Here is a 14,435-nt window from a genome sequence, read left to right on the forward strand (position 1 = left end):
TCATATTGGTGATGTGTGTCAGTCAGCTTCCTGTACTCTGACGGAGCACCTGGGGTGATCCTCTGGTACGGAGGAAAGGGTTATTCTGACTCAGGTCTTCAGAGGCGTCAGCCCCAGTGCTCTGGGCCTATGGTGTCACCATGCAGCACTGGGGACACAGGCAGAAGAGTCTGCTCACCTCACGGCAGCCGGAAGTAAGGGGCAGAGGTGGGTGAGGGTCCCTCCCTATCTCCTCCCAGGCCTTTCTCCTAAAGACCTCACTTCCTTCTACAGGTTACACTTCCTCCCCACAGGGCCGCAGGGGAACCAGGCAAGGCCAAGGGACAGCACCTTTCACCTACACCACTGGCATTGGCAGCACCACCCTCAGTGTATGAAGTTTTTATGGAATAAATAAGTCCATTCCAGACCTACTTATTCCACGCCTATAGCACTCAAAGGGCTGGAAAGTAATCAGCAAAAATAAGACTAGTAAGTTCTTTAAAAGCATTGAATTCCATAGTCTTAACGGGAGCACACAGCAGCATGGCAGGAAAGAGGAAGTTAAGCATGGTGAAATAAGACGACTATTACAGCAAGATTCCTATAGTGTTTGAAAACCTCAGTTAAAGAGGGTTATCAAAGAATGCCCGAAGGATGCTTACTCCAGGCTTGCAGTCAGAATCTCCCAGAAGAATGTCTGAGCTGAGACTGGAAGAAGCCGTAGGTACCAGAGACAAAAAGAGTTGGAGCAGCAAGGAGAGAAAGGGGCTTCTCATGAGACTGCAGTTTGAGCTGCTCAACCCACACCTGCATAATTAAGAGCCTCATGCAGTGTTTAGGGAACAAAACAAGGTTTAACACAGCTTCAGGCTTGAGGAGTACTGGATAAAGACAAAGTGTGGAGAGGCACACAAGAGTCATATCACACAGGGACATGTAAACATGGTTACAGAGTTTACATTCTACTCTACAAGCAAGAGGCAGGTGTTGAAAGACTCAGAAGAAGACTGCCAAGAACAGACTTGCATCTTACAAAGAACTCTTGGCTTTGGTACAGGGAACAGGTTGGAGAGGGTCAAGATTGGGTACCGGTACCAAAGAGGAGACAACTGTCAGAATTCGGGAGAGTAATGTGGTGGCCCCAGCACACGAAAGGGCAGTAAGAATGGAGAAAGGTAGAGAAGAACACCCAAGTATTTTAGGGTGTGCGTTTGGAAGGGCAAGATGATGGGAAGGAAGACAGGAAGAACTCAGTGGTGCCCCCCAAGTTTCTGGCCTGAGTCCATCTGATGGAAAGAGGAAATCCCCAAAGAGGAGCACAGCCCTGGAGTATGGGAAGGAAGTGGAGGGAAGTGAAAATTGGTTCTGAGAAATTAAATTCCAGTAGCTGTGGGTGAAATACCTAGGAGCACGAAGAGGCTAGAAAGAAGGATCTGGGAATCAGAGTTGGCACGTGTTACCTGAACCCACAGGAGGAAATGAAATGGCCCCACTGACACACACAGGAAGGAAAGAGGGGCTGATGTGGCCAGACACCGACACTGCAGTATGGCAAGGAGAAGCCTCCCATGGAAACAGCAGTCATGGCCAGCAAGTAAGGATGAAAACTTAACAGTGAGTCAAACCGTAGCTTTTTGGAACTAAATTCCTCTTGGTTTCCCCACATGAAGATGAGGCTGAGTTGATAAAAATCTTTCTCTGGGTCTAAGCTTGAGCAAGGGGCTTCTACTTCGTCAAAACACGTAATTAAATTTCTTTTCCTTCTTGGACTGGAAGATTTGCAATTCTGTACAACAGACATTAATTGAAAAGAGAAGGATGCTCTGATCCTGTGCAGGAGATAATACATTTAAGGAATATAAAAGGCCATGGATTTCAGAGCCAAATGGATCTGACTTCAAATCTCACTTCTGACATTTCCCGGCTTCGTGACTCTGAGCGGTTACTGAATCTCCCTAATCTTCAGAGCCCTCATATAATTCCTACCCGGGGTACAAGAGTGGAGTTGTTCCTGTCCTCCTGAACCCACTCTAATCAAAAGGCCAGCACCACATCTGCCAATGCAAACAGCTGTGCTGCTGGCGACCAAAGACTTCCTTGTTGGGAAAGCCATTGGTCGATTTCAGTCTTCACCTGGCTGGAACTCATAAACATTAGACCCGGAAGATGTGGCCTTCCCTTTTAAGACTGTCATTGTTTGATTTCCGCGTCAGCAGCATTGTATCTCTGTTCTCCCCTGCCTAACTGGCCCTGGCTGGCTCCTTCTTATGTCCCAGGCTCCATATTTTACTCGTTGTTATGCTCAGATTCCATCCTCAAGCCTCCTTCTCTGCTGTCACTCCCACAGTGACTGCACGTAGGTGCCTGGCTCTTGGTTCCGTGTATGTTCACATTTAAATCGTCTACTCACATGGCCCTTCTGACTGACAGACACGAACCTCCTATAACGCTGTTGCTGAGTCAGCCTTCCAAACTCCTCATTCTCTAACCCTATTCTTCCTACACCACTGTTTACCTTACCAAAGGGCAACTCCAACCCTCCAAGTGATGGGGCTCAAAGCCCGAGTCATCCTTAACTCTTTTGGTCTCAACCCACAGTCCACCATCACCAAAGTCTGTCAGCTCTAACTGGATGCTGTGTTCGAACTCCCCTGTCTGCCCCCTCTACACTGTACCAGTTCTCCTCAAGAGTGTTGCCATAGTCCTCTAATGATCTTCCCACTTCTACTCAACTCCTGTAATGGAGTCTCCACCAGAAGACAGAGTAATTTCTTGTCAAGGACGGCCACACAAGGGATGCTCTTCTGTCCAGCACTTCCTTCTACTTTTGCATGCCACTCGGGAAATGCAAAGCCTTTACGGCCCCTGTCCCTGTCTAACCTGCTTTGCCCGCCCTCCTTCACTGCCTTCTTACCTATACCCGTCTCTGTCTCTGCACTTCCGTACCACCTCCCTGCCAATCCAGAACAACCCAAGTCTCTCGCCTCTATCCACAGTTTGTTCCCTCACTCCACTGTGAAATTCAAAGCAGAAAAAATTACCCTGTAAAACCACCTCGCCCCTGTAACCTTCAAAACCATAACCTTCAAAACCATAACTGCACCAAGAACAATGCCTTCTTCAGCAGTTCTTATCACCCTTCCCTGTGTCTCTTTCTCCATGTCCCTCATTATCGTTAATATGTTCAGTAACTTACTTTCTTTAATCTTGTTTCCTCCATAGACTAGCCTGCAAATTCAGTGAAGCCAGGCCTTTATCTATATTTTAATTCCTTTGTGCCAGCACCTACAACAGTGCTGGTTATGCAATAAATAGTTAATGTATATGTAAATTAGAATTAAATAATAAATTATGGATAAGAAGGGTTAGAATACAGATGTTCAATAAATGCTTATTCTTATTAGCTGGGTATGTACAGATCCAGGTATAATTATCCCAAAATGGATGCAGGAAACAGAACTGATAAAGTTGACAAAGAATGCAAGATAGACTATAAATTATCTTCCCAGACACTGAATTTTTATTTTGAGACAGTGCTTAATTTGAGAAGGTTCATTTCAGTTTATCATATAAAACTGAATTTGAACAAAATAAGTGGATGTTTTTTAAAAACCATTATGATTTTTAGGGGTTATGGGGATAGCTCAGTGGTACAGAACATGCTTGATTCACATGTTTGAGCCTGTGGGATTAATATCCAATAACGACCCCCAAAAAATATATCTTTAAAGATTTGCCACTGTCACCAAAGATCCAAAATGAACTTAACAGAAGCATGTTTTCTTTTAAAATAAAGTGGTTAATATTCTGGTTGGATTAAATATAATCAGAGGACTAGTACTGTGTTAATAAAACCTTAGCTGGTATCTCAGAACTATTTAATGATAACCTTTTAGAAAGGAAGAAGAGACAAAGAGACTCATAAATATAAAAGGGAAAATGCTTTTTGGAAAAAAACAAATCTGGAAAAAAGTACCCACAGATCTGTGAGACAGCTCCTTGATGGCACCTAGCACATCTGTGATGTGTCTCAAGTGCTTGGTGTACTTGTCCCCAGTAAATATTTAAGTGCACGAATGGTGCACTGATGAGCGCACAGGACAATGGTGTGAAATCACACTCAGCTCTCTGTCTGTCTCACCCATCACAAACTCTCGATAGAAGGCCGAGAATTCAGGTTCTGAGGATCTCCTCCGAGTGTCTCTCATATCAGGAGGAAGCAAGAGCCTTCAAGCATAACAGCAGAGCTTCACTCCAGGAGGAAAACAAATCACACCCACACTGGAGAGGTCAGGTGACCCTGCAGGTCAGTGGGACTTCCAGTTACTGGAGATCCCTGGGCAGATGCAGCTTTCTCCGCAGCCTCAGATCCCAGGCCAGGAACGGAGGGAGATGGCACGTGGCAGGAGGACCAGGACATGCTGGCCCCAGGGCTCGGCGCTGCACAGGGGAGACCTCTGCTCAAATCCAACACCAGGAAAATCAGGCTCCCAGAGGGCTAGAAAAAGGAGGAACTTATAGAAGCAAAAGGAGGTATGGAAATAAGAGGAAAATAAAAGTGCGAATCAGAAAGGCATGAAAGCAAATAGTGCTGCACCTCCCAAATGCACGAAAATGTAGATGTTTACACTGCCTTAATTCTCACTTTTAAAATTCACAGAGTGAGTTCGAAATAGACTTCAGTCTTGTATCATTCTCCACACATTCAGGATTACCGAAATCACACCTAGCAAGATAGGATCTGTAACTTTACCTGTGTGAAGACAACGGCATTCAGGCTCCATACTGAATCAGACGGTTTCTAAAAATACTCAGGTTTATGGATTGAGGAAAGAAGGTTACTTACACTTTTACCATGAAGAACCAGATGCCTTGGAGTTTGATAGTAAGATACTTGCTTTCACCAACAGGTCCCTGCTCCTAGGACGAGCAGAGCAGCAGTCATGTTAGGGCATTACCATCCAGCAGCTGTTTGCTCACAATCAGTAGCAGAAATGTGCTCCTCGGTCTCTATTAATACTCACTGGACAGGTGTGTACATTCCGCCTCACTCTCGTGTGCCAGACCCTGGTGTGTTTAAGCAGAGCGGTGAAAGCCGAAACTGCTGCCTCCTTTAGCAAACTCACGAGCATGTTTAATCTCCCTTCTTCAGCCAGAGTAGGCAACATTAATAAGTCAGATTTATAACACATCTCCCTACCTAAATCAAAATTGCAAAGGAAACTTACTGGTAGAGAATTTCTGAAATGACCACATAATTCTGTGACACAAAAAGGCAACAGATAATCTTTGTCCCTAGGAAAGGTCAAACCAGCTGAGAAGGTCATCACCTCCAAGAGCTGCAGCTATGCCTGGGACTGCGGCTGTGAGCTCTCCCCAGACTGAGTTCGGCGGAAATGCGCTTCCTGTGGGTACAGGCGGAGGAAGGAGGTACCCAAGCAACAGAAAGCAGTGTATTTCCCGTGTCTCCGTGTTGGGCACTGTGGCCTCTTCACAGCTACTGTGGTGGCAGTTCTAATCTACCGACTCACCCTCCTGAGGCAATCAGCACTCTGAAGTCACTAAGGGCCCCCCCCAGCCCTGCTCGGAGTTAACTGCGGAAGAATTATGCTTTGAAAAAGAAAAACAGATGGAGCTGTGTAATCTCTTAGGTCTGTACTGAAATATTGCTGACCCCTAGCCACTGCCCTTCGCCAGCCCTTCAGATCCCAGCACAATGGACCCAGGCCCAACCGTCTAAAATTCTGCACTCCTGTCTTCGGTCAAAGAACTCAGCATCTCCTTTCAAAAAATTTTCATTTAACCAGGCCATATTCCAACTCACATTTAATATGCATTTTTAATGCTGGTGTAAAATGCTTAATAGAGACAATGATTTCTTTCCTTAAATGATATTAAATAACGTACTAAGTATGTGGCACAAACTCAATAGTGAAAAAAATCACTGTGTGTTTTAAGCACATCATCTTTCTTCAGAAGGTCACAGGAGTTCTGAGAGTTTAAGGCTCACATTTGCTCCTGCCAAACTTAAAAAAAAAAATCTTGTAAGACAGGGAAGAGAGCACTCACTACATCCTTTTGATTCGGTTCAGTAAAGCAGCAAAGCAAACACGCAGGTACATGTTACTCTGCCCTAGCGCTGCCGGGTTACTACAGATCTCTGTTGCACGGCTACTTTTCACTGGAGAGGAAAGCAAGGCACAGAATTAATCCACAGGGAAACACAGACGCTGAGTGGAAGAGACCTCAGCACTCAGAGTCAGGTCAGAAATACTCTAACTTAGGCTTATGCTCTTATGCAACTGAAGAAAAGCTAATTTTTTGGAAGTTGAAAGTATATTCGCACTCTTAATGTCACGCTGAATAGCATACTTAACAAACCTACTATTTTTGTTTGCTTTAAGTTTCTGTCCTCAACACCAAGAAGCTCAGAGTGGAATTTAGTGCCCATGCCGACCGATCACCACTTCCCACCCCGGGTTTCTGGGTGGCCGCAGGTTTTCCACAAGGTCAGTCAGTAACTGCAAGCTGCACCTCTGTTAGGCGCCAGGCGCCGGCTGCAGGTGCTAAGGTTCTGCAGCAAAGCAATCGTGGGATACGCCTGTCTTCACAGAACTCAACTACTTGAGAACAAGACAGAATTACTCAAAAAATGGAATGCGGGAGGAGGGATGGGTGTGTGGGGAAGCTCCCAGGAAGGTGACACCTGAGTACAGAAAGTGGGCATGGGGACAGAGACAAGCAAATGCTGAGCCCCAGGCGGAAGCACGCCTGGTGTTCCGCACTCTATTTGTGCTGTTCCTTATTTTAAAGAATGCCTATTTTTTTCTTTATTGAAAGTTCTGTCCAATGCTTTGGGAGAAAGGATTATCCGTGTCACCGATACTGCAGAGAAGCAGCCGCCTGCCTTGAAAGCGCAAGGTCCTGAGTTCAATTCCCGGTACCAACAACAACAAATACTGCAGAGCACTGAGGACACCGCCTTTCAAAGGAGATTTTTCTGATTAGATGTTGCAGTGAGCACTTAACTCTCCTTGCTACACCCCCTCCTCCATTTCTTCTGTTTATTATAGCTTCAGACACTAACTTCCTAAAAGCAACTTAGGGCACCTAAGGAAAGAACGGAGGGAGAGAAGAAGGGACAGAAAACTGCTCTGGGGAAAGGATCCACCTTAAGGAAATCAAGCTCGTAGGCATAGTCTCCAGTCTACAGTGGCTTCTGCTTTGATGAGCCAAGTAGTTCTTTTGGGGGGGGGGGGGGTTGCTGGGGATTGAACTCGGGTCCTTGAGCTTGAGCAGCAGGCAGCGAAACCACTGAGCTAAATCCCCAGCCCAGCTTCTGCTTTGAATCTGCAAACCCACTGGTAACTGTATCCAGCATTTGACAGTTTAGGCTACCAGGTATCCTTACGGTTTACATTTACGCTACTTTGTAGGCTTAGTGCACACATCTGCTTTCACAGTGGCTTCTCTGGAGTGAAGCCCACATCGCACGCACACCCACCCAGGGAGGACAGCGCTAGCTGTCCGATGGTGACGTCATAGAAACGACCACAACAAGCAGTGGACAGTCGTCCTGTTCTAGGTGTCCATTTCCCGACAAAGCGCAGAGACCTCGCTCCTGGCCTCTCCCACGCAGTGTGTATCACCTCAGCCATCTGAGCCAAGAGACTGTTCCTGTAACTCCCATTCTGTCTAAGCTTCCATTTGCGTTTTCATTTGTGCACAATACCCACTTTCAGTCTGGACTCAAGCTGGGGTCAGCCACAAAACGGAGCAGCCGCACAGCGAGCAGGCCTGTTCGGCTCGCTTCAGCCCGTGACCCACCCTCCACACGGAAACTACCAGATTTGGACCTAGACACCCTCGGGACAGACAGCAACGCGGATGCGCAGAGCAAGCGAGGCGCACGTGAGGCTCTCCGCTCGGCACGGACAGTGGAGTCTCCGAGCAGAGGCCACGGGATGTGGGCGGGCTTCCCGGGGCTGGCACCTAACCGACCACTCAGGCTTTGGAAAGACGAACAGGCCTGGACGACCAGACATGGGATCAAAGGGCAGCACGGATTGTGCAAAGCCCTGGGGGCGAAGTCACAGCCGGAATGCGGCTGCAAGAAGGCTGCTGCCCTCGCTGAGGTGGGAGGCTCTGGTTCTCAAGCTTTCCAAGAAAAAAACACAAAAACAAGGTCGCCCACAGGTGGGCGGGAGGAAAGTGCCACCAGCTCCACCACCGCTGGCTCGGTTCAACCTCTCTGCCTCCCCTTGCCTTGTTTTGCTCTTTTTGTTCTGTTTCTGCTCTCTTAAAGAAATAAAGTACTGGGCTGGCTTTAAAAGCCGAGTGCAGAAAAGTGCTTCCGTTCTACTTTGGAGAAAGAAAACCGAAAAGTGGGCCAGAACCAAGGAATACTTCTAAACTTCTCTGGAACATACAAAGGAAGCAAATTTTAAAAATCCGGAATCAGGGCTTGAGCTGTTCATTCCAGCCCTTCTCTGCCCAGCTCCATAAATATTAGTCTTATGCCCGCGGTCTGTCAGTTTCTGGGACTCCGGGCCAGTGAGGCGGTCTCTCCCTGCGCGGAGCAAGCTCTTGCTCGCAATCTGGTAAAAGAACAAGCAGAGGGCGAGGGCGATGCAACGCATCCCTTGTTCCTTTCAGCGCTGCCAGCCCAAACCCGAACCTGACGGCAGCTCCATTGCAATCGGGCACGCCGGCGAGGGCGAACACCCAGTAACGGCCAGGGCCGGGGGCGGGGGCGGGGGCGCGGCTCACCTGCGCGCTCAGGTAGGCTTGGAGGCACTCTCCGCACAAGGCCTTCCCGCAGCAGGGCAGGGGTTCGATGGGCTTGTCTTCCAGGCACACGCGGCACAGGAGCACCGCGAGGGGCGCGCGGGGGCCCGCGACCCCGCCCGGACCGGCGGAGGGCGGCGCGCCCAGCAGGCCGGCCACGGAGAAGGGCTCGGGCACCGGGTACGGGTCCAGCTCGGGGCCGCGGGGCGCCGGGGGCCGGGGGCTAGGCAGCGAGGCCGGGGAGCTGGCGCGGCGTGGGGCGGCCGGGGCGGGGTCGGGGCCGCGGGGCAGCTCGCTCTCCACGCAGAACACGGAGCAGAACGCGGGCCGCGCGGCGCCCGCCTCCCGCCGCCCCCCGCCCCCCGGGGCCGCCTGGCCGCTCGCGCGCTCCAGGGCGCCGGGCTCCGCGCTCACCGCGCCCCGCTCCTCGCCCATCGCCGCCCGCGGCCCGCGCCCCCGGGGCCCATCCAGCCGCCGGGACCCCACCGGCGCCGGCGGGCGGCGGGCACAGCGCCCCACGCGCCCCGCTTCTGCTTCCGGGTGCGCCGCGTCCGGCCGGGCTGGAGACCGGCACCCCGCTCGCCTCGCCCCGCCCCTCCCCTCTCCGCGCTAGCCCCGCCCCTCCCCGCCCCTCCCGGCGCTCGCCCCGCCCCGCCCCCCCACGCACGCGCGGGGACTCACTCGCGCTGGGCCGCCGACCCCTGCTGTCTTCGGCGCAGGCGGGGGCTCGGCTCTGCTCGGCTCGGCTCGCCTCGCCTCGGAGCCCGGCCCGGATCTTCCGCCTCCATCGCCGGGCCTGGGCCTGGGCCGGGCCCTGCAGACGCGCCCTTAGAAGAGCTTTCTCAGCTGAAGAGCTCCTAGCTCGGGAGTCCGAGATCCGCCCGCTTGCCCTCCCGTCTGTCCCCTCCGGAAACTGTTCCCATGGGAGGCGGGGTGCAGGGCGCCGGGGCTGTGAACCCGGTCGCGTGCAGAGCAGGGTTCGTGGGGCGCCTTCCCCACCGCCCCACGGCGACCCCGGGTTAGCGTCCTGCCGTCTGCCTTTGGGTCACAGGAATTTTAGTCACCGGTTCCCCAAAGCCAAGCCGAGGAGAGCGTTTTGGGGAAATCAGCCCTCCTGCTTTAATATCGAGGAGGAACTCGCCTTATAGTTCACGTAACTGATAGGAAGGAGCCTGGAAGGCCGAGGAAGTTTCCCTTTTCTTTCTCCGGCCCGGAGTCGCTGTTGGGCCACTCGGGATCTTTCCCCGCGCTGGCCGGGGCAAGGCGGGGGTCCCCCGACCTCTGCGCCGGGCGCCCCTCGAAGGCCCGTCTGGCATTGGGCTGACCCAGAGGTGTCAAGGGCGTCCTGCTGGTGACTCAGTGCACCTCCACGACCCCAGCCACCACCGTGTTGGAACGGTTTCCTGGCAGTGCTGCCTCTCGGGCTGACACCCAAGGGCCTAGCGTTGCCTGCGGCGGTGCCACATGGCGCCTGCCCTCCTGCTCCTGCCAGGGACTGGGAAGAACCCGCCCTCCCGCAGCCGGGCTGGGGAGCCGACGAGGAAACCGCCGTGGTCCACCAAGGAAGTTTACCCACAGCCAGCCGGTTCGGGAGCCGGGGCTCAGCCTCCCCCGCCCCCGCGCTGCGGCCTGACTCCTCCCCGGGGCTCGACCTCGCGGCCAGGCCGCTTTGCCCTCCATCCCAACCCTTCCTTGGCTGCTCAGCAGTAGAAGTCGCCTCTGGGACCCCTGAAGGCTGCTGTGCCTCCCTCCTTGCACCTCCCTCCTGGCCTGTCCTGTTCCCTGCGGGGTCCCTGCAGGCGCTGCGACAACAGAGCCCAGAGGGTCCCAGCTCTGCCTCCAGGTAGACCAGGCCAGTGCCCCTGGCGTTCAGCTGGGACCATAGGACCCAGCAGTATGGAAATGAGATGAAAATATGAAAAGTTGATTTTATCACCCAAACTCCTGAAGCATCTTTGTGATTGTGCTAAAGGATTTGTTTTTATCTTGAAATGATGTTTATCCTTAAAAAGGGTTGATTGAAAATACAGCGACTGTATCACAAATTCCACTTAGTTAATACCACAAAGAGTTCTCAAGGCTCAGGCCATTTCCTATGGCAGGTTGTACACGGGTGTGGACACAACACAGCAGAGTTCACCAATGCTTCGCCCCTCCTGTTTCGACTTCCGTCGTGTCCTAGTTCGCACTGAGGTAAGTGTGTGCCTTCCCGAAGACTAGATTTCGCTTCGGACAACTGAACTGTTTCAGATCTGGCCTGGTCAACTGCTTTCGGTCATTCCTGATTGTACCTTTTTTTTTTTTTTTTGGTACCGGGGATCGAACTCCGGTCCTTGGGCTTTGGAGGCAGGCGGCAGAACCAGAGCTAAATCCCTGGCTCTCCTGATTGTTACTTTGTCTGTTACTACTGCCTCATCCTGGAAACCAGTCAACCACAAGACTAAACAGCATAATTTGTCCAGAATACTTTTGTTTAAAAGTAACAAAAGCACAGATACTTGGAAAAGTGAAGAATCAAGAAGGAAAGAAGGGTAAGGAGTGGAAGGAACTTCACCCGCTTATACCACGTTCACACACTGGTACATTTCACCCCTCCATTTGCATCCATATGTATGAAATATATACGAAATTATAATACCGTTTTTCTGCCTTTCTTCTTAGTGACATATCCTGAGCACTTTTCATACTCGTAGTATGTCCGTACCTTACCATGACTTGTGACCATGTCATATTGTGCTGTATGTCATAATTTAACCATTTCCATTATACTAAAATTAGATCACTTATAATTTTGAGAAACTATATACTACTTCTATGGTTAATATGTATTATATCAACATAAAACAACTGTTGTGTACATTTCTAATGTACTACAGGATAATGTACTAAAAACTAACTTTTTGGAGAAAAAGTGGAAATACTTTGAGAGTTTTTAGCATACACTATCCCATTAGTACCATTTTATACTCCTAGCAACGCTGTGGATCTCAGAGAGTGTACTTTCCTAATCAAAGAGGTTTTTTTAATAGAACATCATTTTTTGAAAATCCGTGGGCAATTTTATAAATAAAAAGGGAAAAATCAAATAATAACCATCAATCTCGCTTTGACATTGATGGTTTAACGTTGTACTCTACGATTCCTTCTCTGTTTGGTTATTTATTTATTTATTTATTTATTTTGGTACTGAGGAGCAAACTCGGGACCTTGCGCTTTCCAGGCAGGTGTCAAGTGCTGCTGCTAAGCTACATCACCAGCCCCTCCTCTGTTTTGATTTTCTTCTTCACCTTTTGGGAGTTTTAACTGTTGTGTCAACTTGAGTAAGAAACGTCCAACTAAACGGAGTTAGCACAGTTCTGGCTGTGGCTGAGGGGATTTACTGAAGACAGAAGACCCCCTGGTGTGAGTGACAGCAACCAGCGGGCTGGCTGCCTGCGGGGAATGAAAGGGAGATGAAGCAGGAAGGCTCAGTGCTGTTCCGGCCTGCACCTTCACCGTGGATGGCGTCTCCTGGCTTCCAGCGCAGACCCTTTGACCTCCTCATACGGACTTGCACGAACACCACACAAAGCTCCAGGCCTTTGACCTGATCCTTCACATCTCCAGGGCACAGACAGCCCTTTGCCCTTTGCCCTTTGCCCTCTTCCACACCTGACCCTGCGGTGGCCACTGTAAGCCAAGCTTGTAAATCTTTGCGTATTTATAAACCTTATATTAACCCTGTTTCTCTAGTGAGCACTGACGGATACATCCCTCTAGTGATGGCAGCATTCCAGTTGATTGAACTCAGTCGTAGTTAATACTTTTAGATCCATAATATCGATTCTCTATTTCTGCTTCTATAATGGACATGAAGAAAAAAGATTTTTTTTTTAACAGCAAAAGTTTCATCCCAATGAACAGAGAAATAGATGAGTTAGTCTTATTTGCATGGGTGTTCATGGCAAGCTAAGGGAAGCAAGTCCTCCTCTTCTTAGAATCCACTTTAACAGACATTTCTTGAACGTCTACTAGATCTGTGTGAAGCTCTGAAAAATTGAGCTTGCTAATTTGTTGAATAGAGAAAATAAATTTCATCACAATTTTTTCTTTATTATTAATACTGGAACACCTGTGAAATACTTGGAACTGTCCAGAGCTGATGTTACGTTTATATGGCAGCCTAGTGCCAAGCATTCTGCATATATTTCGATCCCAACAAAATAGTTTCAAAGAAAATAAACAATGAAACAAAGCCACTGTGCAGTGATTTAAGCATCATATAGAACTGGGCTTCCAATCTGTGGCAAGGTGCCCCGAATGACTTCAGCAAATTCACCGCTGGTATTAAAATACACCTGTCGTGCACTTTCCAAACTACCGCTGTTATGTTGCTTGGCCCTAATGACCATCAGAAGCTTCACTGGCCTAAGGACTCCATGAAAAATAACTGATCCTCAGGGCTGGAAACTTTGGTTTCAAGTTGGAAACCTGAGGCCTTTGTAGAAACTACAGACAGAGATGCTAATCTTTAGAAACTTTAAAAATTGATGAAGTACACTTGTAGATCAGGCATTAACCTTGACGGAGGCTCGCTCAGCCTTGGCCCGGCTCCTGGGAGGAGGCCCCTGGGTGGCATGAGGGCCTGGAGAACAGGCCACACAGCCCGGCTGACCATGCAAGTCACAGCAGGGGTGGGGGCCCATGGCATCGGGCTCAGCTTGCCCTCTGTAGGTGTTCGAAACTCGGCCCACCAGTGTGGTGGGCAGTCTGTCCATGTCACTGACCCCAGCACCAGCTGGGGACAGGAGGCCAGAGAGCTTCCTGCCTGGTCTCAGGGTCAGGCATCCTCACTGAGAGCCGCACAGTGCCACACACATAGTGCCACTGGCAGGGGACAGCTGGACTCTCGCCTGCCCCTCCTGGGCCCTGCCTCACTGTGGCCTTGTCCTGTAGCTGGTTTTCGTCGGTGCCCTTTCACTGTAATAAACCACATCTGCCATAAGCCGCTGTGCTGGTTCTGCGACCCCTGCTAGCTCGCTGTTGTACCTGAGGTTGATCCTGGGAACTCTTGAACATGGCACTGGGAAAGTGGAAGTCCAGAAACGTGCACAGGTTTTCTTTATCTTGTTATCCCAAGCAGAAGGGCATCCCTGCTCCAGGGGTTAGGCTTACTGTAAGAAGCAAAAATGCACTTCCTTGTTCTTATCACAAAGGAGTTTATTTTCTCAGGTAACACAGGCAGGGAATTGGCCACTGCTTCATGGCCGACATAAAATGACTGACGAGATCATCTTGACAAAATCTAGTGAGAGGGTTCAACAGTTCTGAAAGATTTTAAGCCAGCAGCTTAAGCCATTCAGTTGTATTTATTTCTAAATTATGGCAGATAATTTTACCTATTTATCTCTTGACACTGCTACCAAGTTGGAATGGGGGAACCCGGCTGCCTTGAGAGATGTTAAGCACCACAAGCTGATTCTCAAATACTGGAGTCAATATAGCTCAAAAGCTCAATATATTTCCTCAAATACTTTTAAAAAATTCTAACATGCAAGTATCTTAAGAAGCTTCTTATTCACATGTTCCCAATTCATTTACATTTGGGGTTTTCTTCCATTTCTGTGACTCTGGCATTGCTTCTCTTAGTTTTATGAGGATATCTGTTCTATAGTGTATGGGAAAGT

General features: G+C 49.7%; 1 protein-coding gene across 1 annotated transcript in view; it reads right to left on the reverse strand.

Moving 5' to 3' along the window:
• Rnf217 (ring finger protein 217) overlaps window positions 1-9,364 on the reverse strand; it is a 109,055-nt gene extending 99,691 nt beyond the window's left edge. The window contains exon 1 of the mRNA XM_087190158.1: window positions 8,752-9,364. Coding sequence (XP_087046284.1) covers window positions 8,752-9,204 — 453 coding nt within the window. The 5' untranslated portion in view covers window positions 9,205-9,364. The remainder of the gene's footprint in view (window positions 1-8,751) is intronic.
• Window positions 9,365-14,435: the final 5,071 nt, after the last annotated feature.

The sequence above is a fragment of the Heterocephalus glaber genome, unplaced genomic scaffold, assembly GCF_053883595.1.
Source record: "Heterocephalus glaber isolate CG9 unplaced genomic scaffold, H.glaber_assembly_v1.0 deba00001550, whole genome shotgun sequence".
NCBI classification, from domain to species: Eukaryota; Metazoa; Chordata; class Mammalia; order Rodentia; family Bathyergidae; genus Heterocephalus; species Heterocephalus glaber.